General features: G+C 36.8%; 1 protein-coding gene across 4 annotated transcripts; it reads left to right on the top strand.

The window, feature by feature from the left end:
* Positions 1–1,014: 1,014 nt before the first annotated feature.
* Positions 1,015–19,738, top strand: LOC129280457 (PCNA-interacting partner-like). 4 transcript variants are annotated; one of them, XM_064111783.1, is made up of 11 exons: positions 1,015–1,219; positions 4,996–5,128; positions 5,350–5,537; positions 6,062–6,364; positions 8,731–8,943; positions 10,319–10,483; positions 11,903–12,057; positions 13,908–14,064; positions 14,478–14,653; positions 15,585–15,657; positions 17,527–19,738. In XM_064111783.1, the coding sequence occupies exons 2-11, from the start codon at positions 4,999–5,001 to the stop codon at positions 18,034–18,036; spliced, it is 2,070 nt and encodes a 689-aa protein (XP_063967853.1). In that variant the 5' UTR covers positions 1,015–1,219; positions 4,996–4,998; the 3' UTR covers positions 18,037–19,738. The 4 variants fall into 4 exon arrangements, with proteins under 4 accessions (XP_063967853.1, XP_063967855.1, XP_063967854.1 ...); XM_064111785.1 differs by having other exon boundaries at positions 1,090–1,219; positions 6,065–6,364; XM_064111784.1 differs by lacking the exon at positions 1,015–1,219 and adding an exon at positions 1,409–1,768.
* The last annotated feature ends 4,812 nt before the right edge of the window (positions 19,739–24,550 follow it).

The following is a 24,550-nucleotide window of genomic DNA, read 5'->3' as shown; positions in this document are numbered from 1 at the left end:
ACCTAGGATTTTCCAAAGGGGGGGGGGGGGGGCAACAATTTTTAAGGATATTTCGTCCGCGAAAAAAATTGACAAGCAAAAAAAAAACAGAGGTCTTCAACCCAAAATCAAGGATTTCTTACCAGAAAAAAAAATTGACAAGCCAAAAAAAAAAAAAAGGTCTTCGAATTTTTTTATTACTGTATAGTCAGGAGGGCCATGATTTTTAAAGTTATTGAAATAAAAAATATAAATAATGGAGAAGAGAAGGGAGTGAAAGCATCGGAAGAGTAATCACGCGAGCAGGGTCAAGATAATAACAAAGGCATATTTATAATTTCATGAAATAGCAATAATATCGGACAGTTATCCTGAAAATATTCTGATTCAGTTTCAGATTATTTCCTGTCACTACAAATGAGAAATAATGTAGAACTCCCATATACTGAATATAGAGACCAAAAAGATTGTTTGATAATTTTATCTTCTTGAATATCAATAGCCGATCAATCTGCCTCGATCTGCCTTTTATGATTTCCACTTACAAATACCATCTTTTATTCAAATCAAGTGACAATATTTTGGGATGACGTATTGACGCATGTATGTAGCTTATTGTTCTATGATCTAAACATGAAATTTGATGGTACAAAATATTATATTATTTTGGTAATTACCTCATTCCTTGTTCCAATGCAAAAAAGACAACAATGATAGGTGTACAGGTCTGTGTTGCCCCAGCACTGGAGTACAAAGGTGGGGGCTCATGGGGCACTTAACACCCCCCATAAAAAAATCCAAAAGCGAGAACTCGCTTTTAGATTGTATTCTTCATAATTACAAACGTTAGCACAGCAATTTTGAGAAAGAAAAAAACTAGAAATGATAGGGAAAGTGGTAAAATTGTCGCCGCATGTTAATAATGTGATTTATGATATAAATTGACTTTATTGATCTAGTAGCCTATACAGACTTGTGAAAATGGGATAAGCGCAGGCTTTTGTACAATATGGAGGCATTCAAGCATTGCTGGATATACTTGACTGGGTTGACCACTTATCTTGACCAAAAGGGCCTAGAATATACAGTCTATTGGAGGAGAACAATAATATAGGCTTTCTTTTCAAGCCAGTGATCTGGCGGGAAAGTGACCAGAACTCAGAAGCCAGGAAGCAATTGATATTGTGGAGTATATAGCAGGCACGGATAGTAGCAGGTTCTCGTACGCTGTGTCATTCTCGTGAGTTGTTTGTTACCTTTATCTGAAAATATGGCATTTGGTTTATTTTTTATGATGATCATATATATGTTTTATTATTGTCTAATTGTTATTCGTATTGGTGTCCTTGATAAATTATATTTAGCAATGTGTCAAATATCTTTTACATGCCTTCAGATTTAACAAACATTTTTTTTCAACGAAGCGTTTAGATCTCTCCTCTTTTTCCTGTAGTTGGACATTCTGTCAGATACTGTTTGGTTGAGCATTTTGACCATTTTCTGTTCATCAATGCTCATGGTGAAAATTTGATATACTGTATATGAATCACAACCCTACTCGCGCTACATATAGGGAATAAAAATTGAAGCGTAAATTGATCTCTAACGTTCGTCGCGTCCGAATGAAAGCAACGCAGACTCGATCGACTATCAATTAACAATCGCGTTCGCTGATTGGCTAATGCAACGAGGGACCTTTAAACTTCGTTCGTAAACAGTCGTCAGGCCCGAGCGCGAGCAGCGCAGATCTACAGACACAGTTCTTTTAAAAAAACTTACAGATTATTTGGTGAGTGAATGTTGATGTGTGAATGTGTAGGATTATTTGATATATTCGAGGTCGAATGTGTAATCCTAATAATATGATTTAACAAGCGATTGAAATGGCCGGTCTCTCACTCACTCAGTTTTTAGTTGGTCATGTTGGTACCGGTAGTCGGTACCGTCTGCCGTTACCCAGAGGCAGAGCGCCCGGGCGAAGCCCCGGCGCTCTGGGTGAAGCGAGCACTGCGCTTCGTCTTGCAATTATTAGTCGCACTTGTGTGTGAGTGCCACTCTACTAGTACTACTCTAAGTTCTAACTTGTTAGTCTAGAGAGATAGATAATTTATGGTTTATTAATAAAAATCAAAACATCATCGCGGCTAAGGCCGAATTGCGATGTATGCACAAGGTAATAATGACAAAAAAATGTTCAAACACTGAGATAGATCTACTATCTAGTACTATAGTAGTGATCTAGTCAGATTAGTCTAATAAATAGCTAAATAAATAATAGGCCTAGACTGGAGTATATAGGGATAAAGTCATGAAAGTATGGTATTGAAACTAGTACTTGTGCTGTGGAATTCTAGAAAGAAATATTAGCTGAAAGTGAATTGTGTGTCTGGGAAATGACTAGTATGTGTATGCCATTATAGTATTCAACTAAATAATTAACAATTTAACGGAAACATTGAACAAATTGGCAAAAGATATTTCAAATGACAAAACATTGATATAAAGGAATAAAACTAGTATGATTAATGCATGTGCTCTTATGAGTTTATAAAATGTGGATAGCGTATGTGACTTTGTCTTTGAGTCTAGTAAAGTAGTATACTGCCAGTTTGTTTAAAGTTCACATATTAATTTCAAATAAAGGCTAGGTCTATAAAAAAAAGTTATGTATGAAAAACAAACATAATATTAATAACATAATGAACAAATCCATAAATCGATGACAAAAATATGAAGATTTTCAAAAGTGTTTCCTGGTGTACAATCAGATTTGAATAATAGAGATATACTGGCAGTAAATAAGTTAGACATCATTAAAATTAATCTGAAACTAACTGCTTCTTTTAATTAGAAGGAGTATAGTATAGTATAGTAATGGTTTATTGGTAATATATACATGCTTGGCAGCCAGTGGCTGAAATATGTACATGTTTACAAAATATGAGAACATACAAAGATATTTTACAAAGAGTACATAATTTAAAAAAAACAATCATTCAATACATAGTACATTAAATTACACAAAGATTTCCATTATGACGGATCTAATTAAGGAGTTCTAAGTGTAAGTGAAATTATAAATCGCATTCAATCAAATATTGCATAAAAAGACAGAAGAATGCAAAATGAAATCAAATGGTAAAACAAAAGAAAATCATATTCAGGAGGTCAGCAAAAAATCAAGTATTGGAAGTTTCATTACTTATTAATGAGTAAACATAAATGTGTAATAATCTCATTAACGTTGCAAAGTATCAAATAAATAAAAAGAAACTAATGGAATGATAGATTCAAAGGAGATGCATAAATGACCATTTAGTTATTACAAACGTACAAATGTATTTGGGTTTCTAATAGAACAAAGGAAAGCAGACTCTAAAAATTACAGGCAATCAGAAAGAAAGAGATCGGCAAAGAAGTGTATATAATATTTGATTATTAAGAAATTTGCATAAAATAAAGAGAAAACGTGCTACAGTATGGGTGAGCAAAACGAACTACGGTAATCAGGATTTATTTTTTGCCATTTATCAGATCAACGAAGTAGGGGAGTGGACTGTTTTGGAATCTTTTCGTTTTGCATCGGAATTGTTCATAGATGAGATTTTGACGGAGTTGTTTGGTGTTATTTCTTTTTGGGGGTAGCCAGTTCGAATAGATAGGGTGTTTTGATAGAGACTTAGCAAAATCTAGACATAATTTTCTTCTCCTTGTCTCGAGGGTTTGAAGATTTAGCAAATTGCATGCACTTTAGAACTAGTAGAACTAGTAAAACTAGGGTCTAGAAATTGTTCGCAAATGTCATGATGTGACATTTAATGGCAAGTCTCTCAGTCTCAGTCACATTTCGAGGTCATGCCCACAGTCTCAGCTTCTCCAAATATGATCGGGAATGGCTGTATTCGGCTTCGATCTTGACTCGATGTCATCAATTTAATTCTCTGTCAGACATCACAGGCCTAGACCTAGTAGATTTCCTTCCTCCGGTATTCGGAGATCAGCGGCAAGCTGCAGAACATTGAATAAGTCGGGTCCTTTCTAGATGGTTCTGTCAACATCTATACATGTAGGTGAATTTTTAAGATGTATCTTAAGCAGTGACATATCAAAGACTCAGAAAGAGGAAGCAGAGGAGGAGGGCAGGGAGTGTGAGGGGAAGAGGATTGGAAGATGCAAGGATGAGGGGGTCATTTTCAGTGGAGTCATGTACATGTAGAATGAATGCAGATGCAGGCAAGTCCAGGTTTATTGATAAATTTGCACAGTCAGCGCTTTATTCAGTCACACGCACTCATGGTTCCCTATTTCTACCTCCATTCACTCTGTACACAAGTGTGCACGTACAAATCGACGAGTGGTTCCTGAAACCACGATTTGGCTAATAAATTTCTCAAAGTTTGTGATTAGTCTATCGCCCCAAGTAAGTAGGAGCCGATGTAACTTTAATAGTTCGATAAAACTACCACTGTCACTGGCCAAAAGAAATTAAATTTATGGCTGCCCAGCTCAGGCAGCTACAGTTGCCATCCAGACAATGCTAGGGCCAGACCAACTTACCAAGTTCCTTCAGACACAGAGTCAGACTCAAGAGTTCATTATTGTTCTTTCCGTTTGTTGAAATATTGTCAGGTCTATGCTGTTTAGAGGAGTTCTTTTTTGAGGGGATGCAGCGAAGCTATACAAAGTCTCAGCGGAGCATCCCTGACCGAAATAGACTGATTTTTCAGTCTAGTCTAGATTTCAGTAGAGTTATACATTATCAATTTATAAACATTCAAAATTATCAATGATAATTTGTTTTGGGCCAAATCTTGGCCTGGAAACCACTTGTCATTATGTACTAGACTTGTGTACAAAGTGAACTGAAAGAGTTACTTTTAGTTTTAAACAGCTAAAGAACCAATACATGAGACTGAATAAAGCACAGCTGTATGAACAGTGATTTCCAATTTTATGATGATGATGATGCCTTTGTTTTATAACTTTATATATTTTTTCAATTTTTAATGTTCACAGGAAATGATGGACCTTAAAGAAGCCATTTCGTCATCACCTGATGATATCCTGGTGATTGGTAACCATGGAAATCAGTCACATGACACAATCCTACGACATCTCAACTCTGTCTCCTGTGACCTACAGCAATCAGGTAACATCATCCAATAAAAAATGATGATATTGAGATTCTCCCATTTGGACACTGCAGATTAACCCCCTCCTATTTTTTTTGGTCTCATTCTCATGAAACATTGTATCCATGACATACAAGACATTATCTCGCAATAAATTATTATATTTCAGTGCTTGTCCTTGGTGTTTATACACTGTTGGAACTTGGCACTAATCACAAAGTCCATTGCCATTTTACAGATCAAATGGATGTCCACCTGCTTGGTAGTCGAACCAAGTCATCAGGATACCCCAAGCTTTGTACCTTGGCACAGCATTTCATAGAGCGCTACAGACATGGACTGGCAGCCAACGACAGACAGACTGTTCTCTCACATTCTAGCCATCTACTCATGGTACAACTCTGCTTGGCTGAACGCAGTAAACAGGTAAGGATTTCACCTTTGACCTTTCAATGTCATCTATGGATTGTAGTAGTAGTTCTTTCGACAAAGATATGCAGTTTGATTATCAAGGGTGGCTGGCGAGTGTGTCTCCAACTTCTATCTGAACATTTGGAAGACTACGCAGGTTGTAAAAGCCAGCTTCATAGATTTCACTTTTCAGATAATATCCAAGCTGTATTATATAAATTAGATTCCATATCTGATACAATTCTTAACTCTAACAAGTGCATCATCAGAAACTACTAGAATCTGAATCAAAATCGATATTAGTTTTGTATGCCATCTTATTCTTCCATAAAGTTGAATACGTCAAAACTATTTGTCAGACGTAATTGTGCATATTAGATTCAAAGTTCACATTTTGAAGTTGAGAGGATTTTTTATCTAACATATTTGGCTTGAGTAGATTCACCATTGTATCTAGATGTATATTTTTAATCATTTGATTTCTATTTTACCCCTGTTTCTGTATGTCCCCTGCCCCCTCTCTTGCTCATCATATTCAGAAGCATGACCTGTTTGAAGTAGACATGAGTGAGGTGCTCCTCACATCGAGAGAACTTCTCCAACAGAAGCTCTCATGTGCACACAAGCCAACCAATGATAGTTCACCTCCAACTCCAGAGCCACACCCACTCATGAATATGTATGAAGGTATGCTGAAGAGATGTAACATGGTAGACATGGTAGATGTATGGAGGGAGGTGAGGAAGGCGGAGTCAAAGAGAAGAGAAGAAGAGACTAATGGATCATTGGCTGAATCTAAAACAAAGTTTGTGATACTTCATCCTCCTCAAGGTGACATTGAGGTGAGTCTGTGCCTGGTTTCATAAAACTTGGTATTGAAAACTAGATAAAGTTTCTTTCCCATTGGTACATTTACATGTAGGTTCAATTTAAACTTTTTTATACATTTTTACATTATCATGTTATTCATTATCTCATAATTCAGCTGTAAGGCTTCAATAAGTATGATGAATTGGTATGACAATAATAATAATACAAAACATTTATAGGGTGCTTAATACGGGCGTTTCTAAGCGCGCTGTGTTCTGAATTTAACTTTACATGGGAAAAAATTCAATGGGCATAATAATAACTCAAAGTGTGACAAAAATCATTAAGAGAGAAAAAAAACACTATAACAGATTAACCCTAAAAAGACTGGGGGGGGGGGATGATTCAGCCCCCCCCCTCGACATTTTTCGCGATAAATCTGTAACGCGAAAAGCTGGCGCTGAGCCGTTCCATTACCTTTTTTTTCAAGTCTTGCGCAACTTTTGAGACCAAATTTGCGACGCCCGGGTATGTGGTTCCGAAATTACGCAACACTTTGTAAGTGCATGTCGACACGAAATTGCTCAAAAACGTGAATTTGTGTACAAATCCAATGCAAATTGTGTTTTTAGCCAAAATTCATAAATGTATCATTATTTTCAATTTTACTAATAAAACTCAATTAATTTCATCTTGTTTATGGTCAAAATAAAGAAGCGGACAATTTCCATTGAAAAAACAATAAAAAACTAAAAGTCGAAAAACAAGGAAATACATAAGAAATTTTAAAAACAATGAAAAACATAATAAAAGAATTGTGATATTGAATTTTTTTTAAAAGTACATTTGATCAGAATCCTTCAAAGAGTCTGTGAATTAAAAATTAGCAGTTAAGAGGCCTTATTTAGTTAATTAGAGCAAATCTTTGATTTTACGCATAAATTAGCATAATTAATGAATTATGAGATTTTTCGGAAAATTTGATCCTACAGTCTTGGAGATTATGCCATGGGTAATGCACGTGCCAATTTTCATCACGATCGCGCGATCGACGGCCGAGATCATAGGGGGGGGGGCTGAATCAGCCCCCCCCCCCCCCCCCAGTCTTCTTAGGCATCAAAATAGCCCAGTCTATTTAGGGTTAAAACTGGTGTGCACCTTCAATAACCGACCCACAACTGGGATTCATTGATTAAAAAGGTATGTTTTGAGCAGGGCCTTAAACTGACTGACGGACTTGGCACTATGCATGTAAGAGGGTAACTTGTTCCAAAGAGAAGGGGCAATAGAAGAAAAAGCACGTCACCATATTTTGTAGAAGTTATATTATTATTGAATTATTATTATGCCCATTAAATTTTTTTGAATGCATTGAAATAATTAAAAATAAACACGTGTGAAATACATGCACATTATTAAATGGTGACACAACACTTGCTACAGGATTTATTTTGTCCAAAAAATATGGTTAGGATTGCATGAGAGCATATTATGATTATAGACACACATCCATGAGGGGCATTAACTGAATGTCTTGTATAGATACATGAGAAAATATTACAACCACACAAAAAAAATAAAATGCAACATATCTTGAATGCACTGAATTTTCATATTCTTCATTTAAATCACTGTCCAAATTTAGCCACATCTGGGCAAATCGCTATAGACAATACTATATGACACCTAGATAGATCCTTGTGATTTGATTGGTTGTTTGATATCGTTCATTCAGCCCATTTTACAATGACGTCATCGACCGTGCAATTTTAGATCCATTCATCGTGCAAGTTTGGATCCATACGATTTTGTCCATTGCACTCGCGCACCGAGACTGCAGCTGCAGGCACCACCAGTGCACATGTTGTAATGACGTAATAATAAACAGACCAAACTCTCACTGCATGAGTATGTTTTGCATTGAAATTCATGAATTTCATATGAAAAAAAAAATCATCTTTCAGGTGTCATATAAACCAAATAATGAATGTTTTTCCATTCGTACAATGGACAGAATACTTCATTCGGTGAAAGATGAAATAATTATCCATTCAACTTGGCTTCGCCTCGTTGAATGGATCATTTCATCTTTCACCTCATGAAGTATTCTGTCCATTGCACTCATAAACATTCATTATTTGTATAATATCTTGGAGTTGCAAGAAAATTCCTCCACATCCCAGTTTCCCCAGAGGGCAGTTTTACTTGAGGTTGAGGACAAAAACCTTCTCAACCATTCTTGCTTTCCTTCATGGATTTTCCTGGAATCAAATTTATTTTACAAAGGAAAAAAAAATATAATCTCTGCTTCAGTTATCGATGTTGTATTCACCTCTTTATATATGTTCTTACAAATGTTTATTTCCCTGTGACCCCCCCCCCATTTAACACCATGCAGTGCACAATGCTTTCCAGTTTGTCAGGAAATGAAAGACCGTCCACCATCACAGCTTTGACCTTTGACCCCTCATCACCTTCAACAGACGAAGAGGAATGTGAGGATGTGATGAGATTAGAGGTATCGACAGAGAGACTGAGCTGGGATCAAGGAATTAGTGCATTACATGATTTTCAGTCCGCATCCACTCCTAGTGTCAGAAGCCCCACTGAGGTATGCTATATGGATACAAGGGATCCAACTTATAGGCCCGAATTCACAAAGGTGGTTTTGAAAACCCACGGTTGAGTCCATGGTTTATGTAGATTTCCTGTATAAATTACGCTTGATTTATCGCGTATCAGGCGCGTGTATGAAAAATGTCCAATCCTGATGCGCGCTTTTGTCACAGTGCGCCAAATTGACGCCTGTTGCCGTGGTTATCAACGCTATTTTATTCATGAGTCCACTCTTCAAACAGTGGACTCATGAATAAAATAGCGCTAAATTTATACAGGAAATCTGCGTAAACCATAGACTCAACCGTGGGTTTTCAAAACCACCTTTGTGAATTTGGGCCTCTGAGTCTGATTTATTCAAGGCAATGTGAATTATGGAGAGACAGTTATGCATGTTAAGGCCACCACACACCTTCTGAGCCGACTGGTCTCCGACTGGATGAAGGGAAATGTGACATCACAGCTTGTGTCAGCTTGAGAGTCGCAGACTGGTCAGAGACATATCGCAAGGAAAAAAGCAAGGATTTGACATGTCAAATCCTTACAACATGATTGCAAGCTTTATCCAACTTCTAGCCAATCAGAAAGCAGAGTCGCATTTTAATACCGATGCGTACATGGTATGCAATCCGCATACACAGTAGTAAGCGGAATTTTCTCAGATGCTATGGCAAAAAGCGCATACGTGAGTCGCAGACAGGAGGGTAGTAGGATCGCAAGGTGTGCAGTGTCGACTCGGCTTATAATGACAACCTTGCGAGTCATCTCCCCTCACTCAGTCGCAGACCAGTCTGGTCGTAGGGTGTGCGGTGGTGTTTATTGAGTACTATTGATGACGTCACAAAAACTATTCTTCATTTATACATCTCTTTGGAGCTTGATGATAAACATCCACAACCAAAGTTTGGTCCATGAGGGCCCAAGATTTGACCGTACAAATACTCGAAATTGACATGGTTTTGATCTCTTGTTTTACACTCTTTGATTATCATCCCAGCTTATTTGTAAATATCAGGCAAAGAAAGATTTCTGAATGAAAATGTACTACAGCAAGTTATTAAATTCTAAAATGTTTCAGTGGAATACTCCCATTGGGCGATAAAGAGTGACCAAGACAAAGTCAAAGTTTAGAGATGACTTGTGGGGCCAACAATGGGTAAAATTTGAAAATTTCAAATGTAAAGTTCATGTAACAAAGATTTTTGCTACCCCAACTATTGTTTCTTAAAACCAAGAACCATGATATGATATGATATCAAGAAATCAGGGGACTGTTTCATGTAAAATGTTGTCAGTGATTTTCAATGAATAATTCACTCTCAGCCAATCGGATGCAAGGGTTTTAATGTTCTTTTCACTTCTATCACCAGACCTTCTGTCGTCAACTGTTCCTGTCTCACCTGGCCTTACTGATCAACACAAGAGATGAACTGTCTCTGGCTCATTGTCTTAGTCTACCTGATAAAGGCCTGGGGATAGAAGGCTTCACGGCACTACGGAAGGCTGCCCAGGAGAAAAACATGCCCATGTTTCAGGTAAACTTCACAACAAATGTTACACAATAAGCATTCTTCAAATATGTATGGAGTAGGTACATACATTGTGGGGGGGATGTATGGTCTAATAGGTATTTGGTGTGAAGGTCGACAGTCACATAGGCAAATCCGACTTAGGCCAACCAAAGCTATTACCTTATGTACAATATACTATCGGTCGGTTTATGAGGTGTGACTGAAATAATAACTAACTGGGGAAAGGGGATAGGGGATCAATTGATAAATTACAAAACAATCCTGTTGGTAAAGAAAATCAAAACATAGCAAGTAGCGACATCCATTACACATGTCTGCAAACTTTTGCATTGATCAGAGTTGATGCGACTAAAAAGTTTGTATCTGAAAAGGCCAAGTCAAATGAGAGGGTTAACCCTAAGTTACCCTATATACTCTGAGCTATTTTGAAATTGCATAGTCGGGGGGAGGGGGTCTGCTGTCCTTATAAACTAAAAATTATTCAGACAATGCTAAAGTGTTTTTTTTTTCTTTTGTGGTTATTCACTTATGGGCATATGTTTTGCTAGTGAATTAATGATTGGTCTACTCCTGCTATGAATACAGTATTTCCAATAAGGTCTAATCCGATTTCTTGTACATCCAGTTTGTCTTTTGGATTGATTGCCTGTTAATGTAGTTTATTTACCATTTCGTCTAATGCTCATTAAGGAAATAGCCATATTATTTAAAATCTACTTGGTCTAAATATAAACACATGATTAGATGAAATGTATATGAGCCAAATTTCATTTGACAAAATGAAAAATATAAAAGTAAATGAACTTGAAATTATACCAACTGGGCATTAGACTAAGTGAGTAAAATTTTCATATGACTTACTAAAAAAAAAGAGGAAAATAAGTATATATTGTATACGAGCTGGAGATTAAACCACCGAGGCATTAGACTAAATGGGAGTCAGACTAAAGTAGTTATCAGACCAATTGTAGAACAAACGACAATCAGACCTGGGCCCATTTCATAAAGGACTTGCAACTGTTGTAAATTTGTCATAATGGCAACTACCATGGAAACCTTGATTATGATTGGCTGCTGAGCCCTGTTACCATGGTAGTTGCCATAATGGTAAAGTTACAAGAGTTGCAACCGGGAGTTGCAAGTCCTTTATGAAACGGGCCCCAGGACCCCATTTCATAAAGAGTTGCTATGATCTAGCAACTGTTGCTAGAATATCACTTTTCATTGGAAGAGCCAATCAAAAAGCAGACTTTTCAGTGTTGTCATGCTTGTTGACATACCAGCAAGACTTGCTATCATAGCAACTTTTTATGAAACGGAGCCCTGATTGATAGTAGATCAAGTTGGTTTAGTCCATGTGGTAGTAGACACTTAGTGGAAGACCAAGGGAAGATAAACTGTTTTGTCTACCCTCTCTTTTAGACCATGGTGTCTTTCATCATGAAACTCCGTCTTGGTGGAAAGAGCTACGCCCCGGACCTCTCTTCCCCTCTCGGAGAGTATGTCAAGCCAATGGGGGACTTTGTCAATCTCATACAGAAGATGCAGACCCTGGCTGAAGAAACTAAGGACCCAAGGTATGATTGGCTATATTATTGTACACCAACCCTAACAATTTTTCCATATTCAATTGATCCCCAATGCATTGATCTTATTGCTAGAATGAGAAAATCATTAAAACAAATTGGGGAATAGCGAGTTTTGTTTGATGGGAGGTATTGCCCACCGTTGAAGGGAAGGGGGTGTCCCCCTCCCAAAGTGACCCCCCATCACTCATAATTTGTTTACTATTTTCAGAATAATTTGAGGGTGTTTCACAGAAGTTTCAGTTGTGGTTAGGTACGAGCATGCACATGATAGCAAATGTGCGTGCTGATTTATTTAGTCACACTTAAATCTTTGTGAAACCCCCATCTTGTATAGAATTATCATCACAGATAGATGTTTGATATCATATATGATAGGCCACAGGAAGTACATGTTGGTTGATTTCGTCAGCCAGGCAACCACACACAACACAATTAGATAGGACTACATGTATATAAGGGCTAAGTAAAGGAAATAGCAAGGGGGATGGGGGAGAGGGGAGGGCCCTTGGTCCTGGTGCACCCCTTTGTCTCCTGTGTGTAACTGACCATTGTAACATGTGCCTGATCTCCAAGTTCATGGGGATTTTACAAATTGATGTAGATGTTTGAGCCATTTTCGTGTCTGTTGATGGTGATCTTAAAAGCAGGACCTAGATGTGAATAATCATATTTGATCGATAAATGTCTGTACAAAGTCAACTACACACATCCTTCTGTCTCCATTCCTGATATATATGACCTTACATGAACATATGAGCTCTTACATGAATATCAGTTCCTCTGGAATAAACTTTTGCAAGTCATCCATAATATTTCTTGTCTTAGCACCTTCTAAATTCACGAGACACCAGTGCCGGCCGCACAGAAACGTTCTTAGCCTAACAGAGCACTAACAGTATAAAGCCCAGTTACATTTTTCGGATTGTGAAGTCAAAACATTTATTTCAATGTGTAAGTAATGCATTGTAGCATCGCTGCCACAATAACCGGTTGTAACAAGGCCTCTGTCAGCGCATTGTTAGTGCTAACAACGTTTATGTGTGGTCGTTACTGGTCTTTTAGACAAGCTTTCAAGTTAATGTAACTCTACATACACCCCTCTTTAATATGTGTCCATTATCTTTCCCTCCTTTACTGCTCCATGAGCATCTTCTCATGATGAAACTGGCACATTGCAATAATTGTTGTTGTGTATGGGATCGGTAATATATAAAGGGAAGCTTAAATAAACATTGAAGAAAGTTAGTTGCAGTTCAAAAAGGGTATTTAATAATCAATAATCAGCTACAGTTTACATTTCGAAGTACATGAAGATATCAATGAATATTCAGATAAAACAGGAGACGATGAATATAATACTTCAAAGTATAAGATTAAGATTCTGAAGTTGAAATAATATTGAATGGACATCAAAATCTTGAAGTCAGTCAGTCTACATGGATGAGTATGGGTCTAGAATCATCTCTCTCTCTCTTTAATAATCAAGAAGTCTTATATCATTAGTTCTGGGGGTGTAACAATTAAGGTGGGAGTGATCTAAACTTGATCTGATTGGTCTACAGGTAACTGTCTATCAAACTTTCTCTGGTATAAGGGGTGTGGTGATGCTCTGTGCAAGTGACTGGGGCTGGAAGTGTGAGTCATACTTCTTCCTTGAAGTTAGCTGACGTCACTGAGGGTTGGTCTTTTTATGGTCAAGGTTTAGGAGTTAAATGGTATTGGGGGTTTTGGAATTCTTAGATGACATTGGAGGAGTTTGTAAACAAGTGAAGGTGAATGACTGAAAGGATAACAGGAAGTTAAATACATACTACATAATATCATATTTCATTTTTTAGAGAGGCAATCAAGAAGATTCTTCATACCATCAAGATATCCATTCTGAAATCCGATGAGAATGTCCTCAAAGCTGGGAGTCTTGAGAAAGCTGTAGCTGATCTCACAAGGGAGACGGAATATCTCATCAACTATACAGAGGAGAAAACACCAAAGAAAGTAGGTATCATGAACCCAGGAGTTGTACAAAGAGTTGTTTTTAAACATAATTCAAGAAATCAAACACATGTGCTTTATGTGCTTGTGTACCATTGTACATGATAATGTACCCCGGTACCTTTGAACAGCGGGGGTCGCATGTTGCAAAGGCACTTTTTGTATTCACCCCAAGTACAACCGCGTAATACTGAACAGTTGTGGATACCGCTGGTAGTTATCCAATCAGTGGGTCTGAGCAAACATACATATTCTGTGTGGGACAATCCTTTTTGAACGTTGAAAAATAATGCAAGAATAGCATTTTAAAAATTAATAAAGCATACATAAAAAATTTTCAGAATTTTTTAAACCAGCAATCCTCCAATTATATAGTATATCCCATGTATCAAATATTGATGTCTGATCTTTAATAGATTGTTGGCCAGGGAAGGGTCATCTATGGCCAGAAGACCATCTATGTCATCCGGAATCTCGTTGACCGGCAGAGTGGTGCTTACATGTCCAAGCTTACCCAGACGCAGCTACTGACCGATACTGTATGTAGTCAGAAGACACCGGTCAAGCTACCAAGTGTTATATCTCAGTTCAGGTTAGTGCAAGTGGTCTTTCCTTTAATAATTTTTCAATGTCCAAGCTTGACCAGAACAGCTACAGACCAATATATTGTTCGTAATCGGAAGACATCGGTCAAGCTACCAAGTGTTATCTCCCAAATCAGGTTAGTTCAACGGGTCTTTCCTTTAATCATTTTTCAATGTCCAAGCTTGACCAGACACAGCTACTGAGCAATATATTGTGCATAATCGGAAGACACCGGTCAAGCTACCAAGTGTTATCTCTCAGTTCAGGTTAGTTCAAGGGGTCTTTCCCTTAAACATTTTTTTAATGTCCAAGTTTGACCAGACACAGCTACTAACCGATACTGTGTTTAGTCAGAAGAGAAGACACCGGTCAAGCTACCAAGTGTTATCTCTCAGTTCAGGTTAGTTTTTTTTTGCAATTAGCCCTCAGAGAGTGAGCCACTGATGCTCTCATACTACTGTACTGTCGCCAGTCAGGTAGTCTTTCCTCTATTGTGGAATATTTGATTCATGCATTAGAATAGATAGCTGGTATTTTGATATGATAAAACTGAAGAATCTTTTCAATGAAAAAAATGGTGTAATCTCCACAAAATTGTAGATCCCGGTGATGATTTGGTTTGTACAGTAAGTTCAATTTAATCCATTAAAAAATAGAAGGATGGTCAATATCCCCCCTTCACCTTAAAATTTTCATTATTGAATACCACCCCCTGTGTGCCCAGTTTACTTTCCCCCCAAAATGAATATATCAGCACCCTTTACAGAGCAATCATCGATTCACACATTGTAAAGATATCTTGATATTGTAACCTACATGTATGTCAGAAAAAAAAGGGTAACATTATCTTTTATTTGCAGATACCCTGGTAAAGGGTAAAGTTTGCCTTTAATTCTTTCTGATGATTTCAGTTTATTTTCATTGTTTTACCTTATTAGAACTCCCGATGTTGAATGTGATCCTGATTCACCGGAAAATGTTTCTCTTAGGGATAGACTGAGAAAAAGTCTGGTAAGGAGACTATATAACTTCATTTATTATGCTCTCTGCTCCAAAGGTGTAAATCTATTAACGTACCATTACTGTCACTTAATGTATGGTACCAGGGATAATTTTTGTCTCGCCTGCATAGCAGAGCGAGACTATAGGCGCCGCTTTTCCGATGGCGGCGACGTCAACATTGAAATCTTAACCAAGGTTATGGTTTTGAAATGTCATCATAACTTGAAAGTATATGGACCTAGTTCCTGAAACTTGGACATAAGGGTAATCAGGTATTACTGAAGATCCTGCCTGAGTTTCAGGTCACATGACCAAGGTCAAAGGTCATTTAGGGTCAATGAACTTAAACCATGTTGGGGTATTTGTGGAATTGTCATCATAATTTTGACATTTTAGGGATCTAGTTCATGAAACTTAGACGTAAGAGCAATTAAGTATCTCTGAACATCTTGTGCCAGTTTCATGTCACATGATCTAGGTCAAAGGTCATTTAGGGTCAATGAACTTTGATAATGTTGGGGGTATTGGTGGAATTATCATAGCCTTCAAGTTTTATAGATCTAGTTCATGAAACTTGAGACATAAGTGTAACCATGTATCCCTGAATATCTTGTGCTTGTTTCTGGTCACATGACCAAAATCAAAGGTCATTTTAGGGTCAATGAACTTTGGCCGTGTTGGGGGTATTTGTTGAATTTGCATCATAACTGAGAAAGTATATGGACCTAGTTCATGAAACTTGGACATAAGGGTAATCAGGTATTACTGAACATCCTGCCTGAGTTTCAGGTCACATGACCAAGATCAAAGGTCATTTAGGGTCAATGAACTTAGACCATGTTGGGGGGAATTAATATCGAAATCTTAACTAAGGTTAAGTTTTTGAAATGTCGTCATAACTTCTAAAGTATATGGACCTAGTTCATGAAAATTGGACATAAGGGTAATAGTGTATCACTGAAGATACTGCCTGAGTTTCAGGTCACATGATCATTGTGAAAGGTCATGTTGGGTCAATGGACATAGTATTCTTTTGTGAATATTTATTTAATAGCTGTTTTTAAAGTCAGCACTGCTGCTGTATCGAATCGCGTAATGCAGGCAAGGCTGCCAGAGGCGTTCCACTTGCTTAAATGTACTTCCAAGAAAAGAGTGATTTTGGCCAATTAAAGATTTATCTTCAGGGAAGTATTTCATGAAAGGTTTTGTCATTGATTCTCTCTGCCAGATGTTATAAGCTACTGTAATTCATTGCATCTGATTGGCTAAGAGCAAGTTTATAGTCTGTGATAATCATTGACAAAGCTTTCATGACCCCCCCTCCCAACTGTAACCTATGCCCTCTGTGATAAGATATCAAGACCAGGAGCAATGTTGCGTCACCCAATGACTATAGCTACACCTTGGAGGACATCGGGACGTTTAAGTTATGTATGACCATGAACAACAAACAATATGGTATATTTAATAAAATCAATTTCTGTTCCAATTTAAAATCATACATAACTTTACAAATAGTTTTGTGAAATGGACCCTAGTGAGGAAGAATAATTATATCTTATTCAAGGATAGTAGTGCATAAGCTCTCTTTCAAATCTAATCTACACGTGCCATTCAGGTGATTGCATTTTTATTGCTTCTTCCACAAATTTCAGAATTCTCAAGTTTACACATTTACAATGTTAGAGAGGCAGATGGTAATGTTTTTTTAATCTTGTAAAAGCATAGCTGCATCTCTGTACAATGTAGGAATTTATTTTGCTTCCAAGTTATTTGAACTTACATTAACTTGGAATCAAAATCAAGTGAGGAAAGAAAAGTGCAGTCTAAATGCCCATTAATCACATTTATGACCTCATTTTGTTTTACTTATTATAGGGAGGGGACGAAGAAGCATCAAAGACCCCTCAAGTGCATGGTCCAAAATCTTTCATGATATGGGCGGAGCCTGTCGTCAAAATCACATCTATCAATGACTCGCCGCCAGCCAATCAGAACCCTAATGCTCAGATCCCAGCCAATCAGAACAAAGGACTGTGGGCAGACTCTCCTGATGACCGATCGCTTGCTCACAAGAAACGACTGAGTGGCCTTACCCCTGACTTGATTGACAGTATCGTGTCGACGCCCAAACGCAAGACGCATCTTCTTGTCGAGTCGGTAGATGAGACAGAGAACATGACTGATGATAGCAAAGTGAAGGATGTCAAGAAGAAGAATAAGAAAAATAAAGAGATGAGTAAAAAGAGGCTGATTTTGAATGAACTAAATGCAGATGACTCTCAACCTGCTAAAAAAGCTAAGAAAGCTGAACCAAAGCCGAAGAAAAAAAAAACTGTTCCGTTAGTCAAAGGACAGCAAACGCTGAATCGTTTCTTCAGGGTTTGATGATAAATAGTCAATTTCGAAAAACATGTGTGCAATTCATACCAGTTATAGGTAAAGCAAGACCTTGGGAGCATTTCATTAACATTTTCATCTGACAAATTTTTTTGATTTTGATTGGCTGAGAAACACTGTTACTATGGTAACTTGTTTGATTTTTCTCTAAATATTCAAATCAACATTTTTCTGGGGTGGACTTGACCTTTAAAGGCCATGTCCACCCCAGAAAATTTTGATTTGAATAAATAGGAAAAAATCAAACTAGCATAATGCTGCATATTTCCTCAAAATCGGATGTAAAATAAGAAAGTTATGACATTTTAATGTTTAGCTTATTTTTCACAAATCAGTGATATGCACAACTCAGTGACATAAAAAAGAGACAGTCGGTGATGCCCCTCACTATTTCTTTGGTTTTTTATTGTTCGAATTATACAATATTTCTTTTTTTTTTACAGATTTGACAATAAGGACCATCTTGACTGAACCATATAGTATCAAACAATACTAATTCCACATGTTCAGATAGGAATTAATCATTGTTTCATTTGAAAATGAGGAGAAAACTAGAATATTTCATATAATAAAATACAAAAGTAATAGTGAGTGGATGACATCATCAGTCTCCTCATTTGCATAACAACCAGGATGTGCATATTGCTGTTTTGTGAAATTAAGCGAAACTATAGAATATCATAACTTTCTTATTTTACATCCGATTTTGATGAAATTTTCAATGTTACGCTTGTTGGATTTTTCTCTTTTTATTCAAATCAACTTTCTGTTGGGGTGGACTTGTCCTTTAAACAAGGTTTTATACTCATGGGTGGTTACTCTTTCTTGTAGTCAATGATAATGCTCCAGTCATGCGTAAAATCAGTTGTAACTTTATGAACGGCTTTATGAAACATCCGCCTGGATGGTGTTGTATGAAGCTGATCATAATTCACACAAGACTTGTGACCCTTTCTTGTTTCTAAATCGGGTTAAAAAAAAATTGTATTTCTATTTGAAGCTAAACTTGAAATCTTAACTTATACATGTAGATTAAAATTCTTTTTGTTAACAAGTATTTGATGCATTTTTTTATTTGCCAAGATTTGATTAGAATAACAGATAGTTCTACCATTATGTAAAAAAAAAATTGGACTGGATTAAGCAGAAGAAAGGATCACCAGTTATGCGTAAAGACAAGCTGCGTAACGTCATGAAACAGCAACATGGTTTTAATTTTTCCTCAATAGAAGTATATGTTTCTTTGTTAAATGTATTTTTGTATTGGTGGGCGTGGTTCTCGTTTCATAAAGAGCTACAACTATTGGAACTTATGGCAGCTGCCATGGTAACAGGGCTCAGCAGCCAATCACAATCAAGGTTTCCATGGTAGTTGCCATAATGGCGAAGTTAGAATAGTTGTAACTCTTTAATGAAATGGGCCCCTGGACATCGTGTTATAAATCTCAAATGCAAAGGGTGTACTCAAAGCCGAAGCAATGAGGTCTTTTAGTTTGCATGTTAATATAGTGGTTGGTTATTTAGTATCATTATTTTAGTTAAAGTAATTTTGCGTGTAAACGTCAGAGCCATGAACCCCTCCATTGAGAATGTTTTGATTTCTTGATTGTAAAGGAGAACCTTTTTTTTAATATTCCAAACCTGTCTACAGTTGTATATGCTTGAGTGTTTGAGAAAACAAAGCTGCCAGTTTTTATGATTATATGTCAATACAATCTTTTATTCATCCGCTATGTATCAAATGTTGGGTTTTTATCTTGGATTTTACTGACCTCGCTCCAGTTTGAAATATCATTCTACACTGTTGAAAAAATGCTTCAAAATACAATTCTATGCATGTTCATGGTGATGTACATGTAGACTATACCAGATGAAGCCAGTAGAGGGCAGTATACAGGTAAGGTTTCCTTACCCTCAAATATTCTCTGTGAATGATAGCACATTCTTTTTTTTATTCAAGCAGTAGGTGTATGTCTATCACCCCCCATTTCCACCTGTCTTAACCCTAAATAGACTGGGCTATTTCGTCGCCTAAGAAGACTTGGGGGGGGGGGGGGGCTGATTCAGCCCCCCCCTCATGATCTCGGCCGTCGATCGCGCGATCGCGACGAAAATTGGCGTGCGCGTTACCCATGGCATTATCTACTTAAGTATAATATCAAATTCTGCGAAAAATCTCATTCCTCATTAATTATGCTAATTTATGCGTAAAATCATAAGTTTGCTCTAATTAATAAAATAATGCCCCTAAAATGCTAATTTTTGTTTCACATACTCTAGATAGGCATCTGATCAAATTTATTTTTTCAAAAATTTCAACATCACATTTATTTTCTTATGTATTCTATTGTTTTCTAAATTTCTTATTTATTTCTTTGTTTTTCGACTTTTTGTTTTTTATTGTTTTTTCAATGGAAATTGTCGGGGACTTTATTTTGACCATAAAAAAGATAAAATTTATTAATTTTAAGCAGTAAAAGGAAAAATAATGATACATTTATGAATTTTAGAAAGTCAAAAAGGGGCATAAGCTTTCGATCTTAGCAGAATCTTCGTCGGAGGCAAAGATTCTGCTAGGATCGAAAGCTTAGGCCCCTTTTTTACTTTCTAATTTACTCCATTGGCTCTCTTTTATTAGATAAGCAGTTTTCAGCAGCTTCTTTTTGCCATTTATGAATTTTGGCTAAAAACACTATTTGCATTGGATTTGTACACAAATTCAGGTTTTTGAGTAATTTTTGGTCTGCATGCACTTACGAAATGTTGAGTAATTTCGGAACCGTGTACCGGGGGGTCACAATTTTGGTCTCAAAAGTTGCGCGAGACGTGAAAGTAAAAAGTCAGCGAGCGACGCGGTCACAAAATTTCAAGCAGCGGATTTATCGCTAAAAATGTCGAGGGGGGGAGGCTGAATCAGCCCCCCCCAGTCTTCTTAGGGTTAATGGCATGGTGCAGGTTGTTGTTTGGGGGGAGGGGTAGGTATCAGTCTTTGAACATCATGTGTATCCATTTTTGTCTCACCTGCATAGCAGAGTGAGACTATAGGCGCCGCTTTTCCGACGGCGACGGCGGCGGCGGCGGCGGTGGCGACGGCGGCGTCAACACCAAATCTTAACCTGAGGTTAAGTTTTTGAAATGACAGCATAACTTAGAAAGTATATGGACCTAGTTCATGAAACATGGCCATAAGGTTAATCAAGTATTACTGAACATCCTGCCTGAGTTTCATGTCACATGACCAAGGTCAAAGGTCATTTAGGGTCAATGAACTTAGACCATGTTGGGGGAATCAACATCAAAATCTTAACCTAAGGTTAAGTTTTTGAAATGTCATCATAACTTAGAAAATATATGGACCTAGTTCATGAAACTTATACATAAGGTTAATCAAGTATCACTGAACATCCTGCATGAGTTTCACATCACATGACCAAGGTCAAAGGTCATTTAGGGTCAATGAACTTTGGCCGAATTGGGGGTATCTGTTGAATTACCATCATAACTTTGAAAGTTTATGGATCTGATTCATGAAACTTGGACATAATAGTAATCAAGTATTACTGAACATCCTGTGCAAGTTTCAGGTCACATGAGCAAGGTCAAAGGTCATTTAGGGTCAATGAACTTTGGCCAAATTGGGGTATTTGTTGAATTACAGCCATAAATTTGAAAGTGTGTTGGTCTAGTTCATAAAACTTGGTCATAATAGTAATCAAGTATCACTGAACATCCTGTGCGAGTTTCAGGTCACATGATCAAGGTCAAAGGTCATGTAAGGTCAAAGAACTTTGGCCACGTTGGGGGTATTTGTTGAATTGCCATCATATCTCTATAAGTGTATTGGTCTAGTTCATAAAACGTGGAAATAAGAGTAACCAAGTATCACTGAACATCTTGTGCGAGTTATAGTAGTTTTCAAAATCAGCACTGCTGCTATATTGAATCGCGTGATGCAGGTGAGACGGCCAGAGGCATTCCACTTGTTATATACTTTGTGTTTCATCTACTCGAAAATATCAAACAAGCAAGGGTACATGTATATCCAAAGTTAGGGTTAATCCTTTTTTCCCATCGGGATTGGTAATTCTGATTGTGCAACAATTCGCGTGGGGACTTTTTGGTCTATAGATGCATACTTGTAGGCCTATGCGATGAGACATCATAAATATAAAAGGCAAAGTATTTACACTACCCACTCATCCATTTAATAGTAAATTCATGACTGCCCTTTGGCCTATAAAATACAAACACTATGAAATATTGTCTTTTGACTCTCTCTCTCTCTTTGTTGATAATGATACCATTATGGTAGTACTGTTTACACATTAATTGTTTGAGATTCCTTTCTGTAGGTTACTGTACTCATTTTATAACGTTTCTGCAATTCTTATGAACAGACCAGACCTTAACCATGTAGAGCTATCCATTCATCCAAGGTTGTTATAGTGGTTCAGATTGTGGTCATTTATTTCAATTTGCACAGCTGGATTTTGGACATGTTTGTGCTTGTAACCATAAATTGCAGAAATGTTGCAGGGAAATCGATTATGAATAGATTTATACTGTATAGTGTATATATTTGTTTATTTTGTAAAGACTAAACTATGCAGTGTTAAATGACATTATTTATGACTTTTATACTATTTATCGTGCAGTCTTGTTGTGCATTGTTTTTTAAATGTTTGTAAAATAGGATATTTGACTTGAAGGAGTCTATTTCAACCTACCTCCTATTTATGTATTAAAAAAGCAAATTGCATATTTTGGAAATTATAAGTCAGATATGAGTGTAAGCAATTTTAAATATTTTCCTAATTTGTGAAGATTATATGAACGCAAATTAAATATTGATTATAAGAATCGGTGTGGTTTTATGTGTGTTTGGATTTGTATTTGATATTTATATGGACTTCTTGTGTATATTATTTCATATCCTCACCTATGACATTAGAATTGGTATGATAGTCATGCCTCTCCATGCCAATATATTTCTAAATTAAATTTATAAAATTTATTTCATCCCTTTCAATATATCATATCTATTGTATATTTTGTTTCAGTTGCACACCTTTTAACTCATACTTTTGAAGGGGATACTTTTGTGATTATAATTTATATGTTATAATTTTTCTCAAATTCAGGAAACTTTATTGCAAAAATTAATCTTAGGCCTGAATACACAAAAGAAGTTTAAACAAAACCCACAGTTTAATTTCACAAAGGCAATATGTACATTTTGCCCAAGTGACACCTTTCTAGGATGATGGCATTCAGTTTGTATGTGTATAGAAACCTTGACAGAGGTTTCATCATGTTTGGTTTTCAACCTCTTGAGTCCGTGAATTTGTGCCTCAGACTTTGAAATTGTGGGAAGATATTAATAATGATTTTTTGTACATGTAAAAAGCTTTGAATAAACAAACTTTGTTCTCTCATGCAAATAAATATCAAAGGTGCACATCCTTGACCCCTCCCAGGCCTATTTCACGGTATTAAGTCTGCGGACATAATGTAACAATAACCTTTTCTTGCCACCTAGCTGCCAGATATTGTGTTATTTCCAGGGCATTCATTATACTCTAAGGTTGATTAGGGTCTGATTCAGCAAGACTAAAATATTGAGGTTATTTTTAACAAGATATGATATTCAATGTTGAGGTAAATTCTATTTTGCACATTGCTCAATTTCATATGTTCTTCATAATTTGCATACATTACATTAATGAGCTTCTCCAGAGCCAAATGAGCTTATCTCCTTTTACCAATACAGGATATGAATATTGTATATAAAATGACTCCTTTGTGGGTTAATTTATGTGTCTGTGTTTAGCAATATTATGTGAAACCTGTCAGTTATTTGTCTAATAAAGGAAGGTGTAAAATGAAATATGAGTGTTTCTGTTGTGCTTTTTTCTCATTGTTTGTGCAAAATGCCACATATATCTTAAGCATAAATCACTGTTGATATTTTTGAGTACTTACAAATTTTGTTCAAGCTTTGGATATTCAGTTGTATAGATTTTATTTTCATTGATGTGCACCTCAGGATGTTTTTAATATATATTGTAATACAAATGCTGGTAACTGTCTTCATTATCATCGTTATCATCACCATCATCTTAGCCATATCACCATCATCAGCAGCATCATCATCATCATAGCCATCATCATAGTCATCACCATCATCATCCTCTTCACCATCATTATCACCATCATCATCTTCTTCACCATCATCATCATAACCACCACCACCATCCTCATTGTCACTATTATCGCCATCATCATCACCATGCCATGGATATAACGAAAATTATGATCCTCTGGTCGTGATATTACGTGGATATATGGTAAATTCGCCTTCTGCCAAATCGTCCACCCAACACATGGTCTACTTTCATTTGGTCTAATGCTATTCCGTCCATCAACATTTCGTCTAAAAACCATTTGGTCCAATCATCACTTCGTCTAATCACCATTTCGTCTTATGACCATTTCGTCTCAT

The sequence above is a fragment of the Lytechinus pictus genome, chromosome 17 (assembly GCF_037042905.1).
Source record: "Lytechinus pictus isolate F3 Inbred chromosome 17, Lp3.0, whole genome shotgun sequence".
In the NCBI taxonomy this organism is placed as follows: Eukaryota; Metazoa; Echinodermata; class Echinoidea; order Temnopleuroida; family Toxopneustidae; genus Lytechinus; species Lytechinus pictus.
Note: the sequence above shows the minus strand (reverse complement) of the source record. Positions and strands in the feature narration are given on the sequence as shown.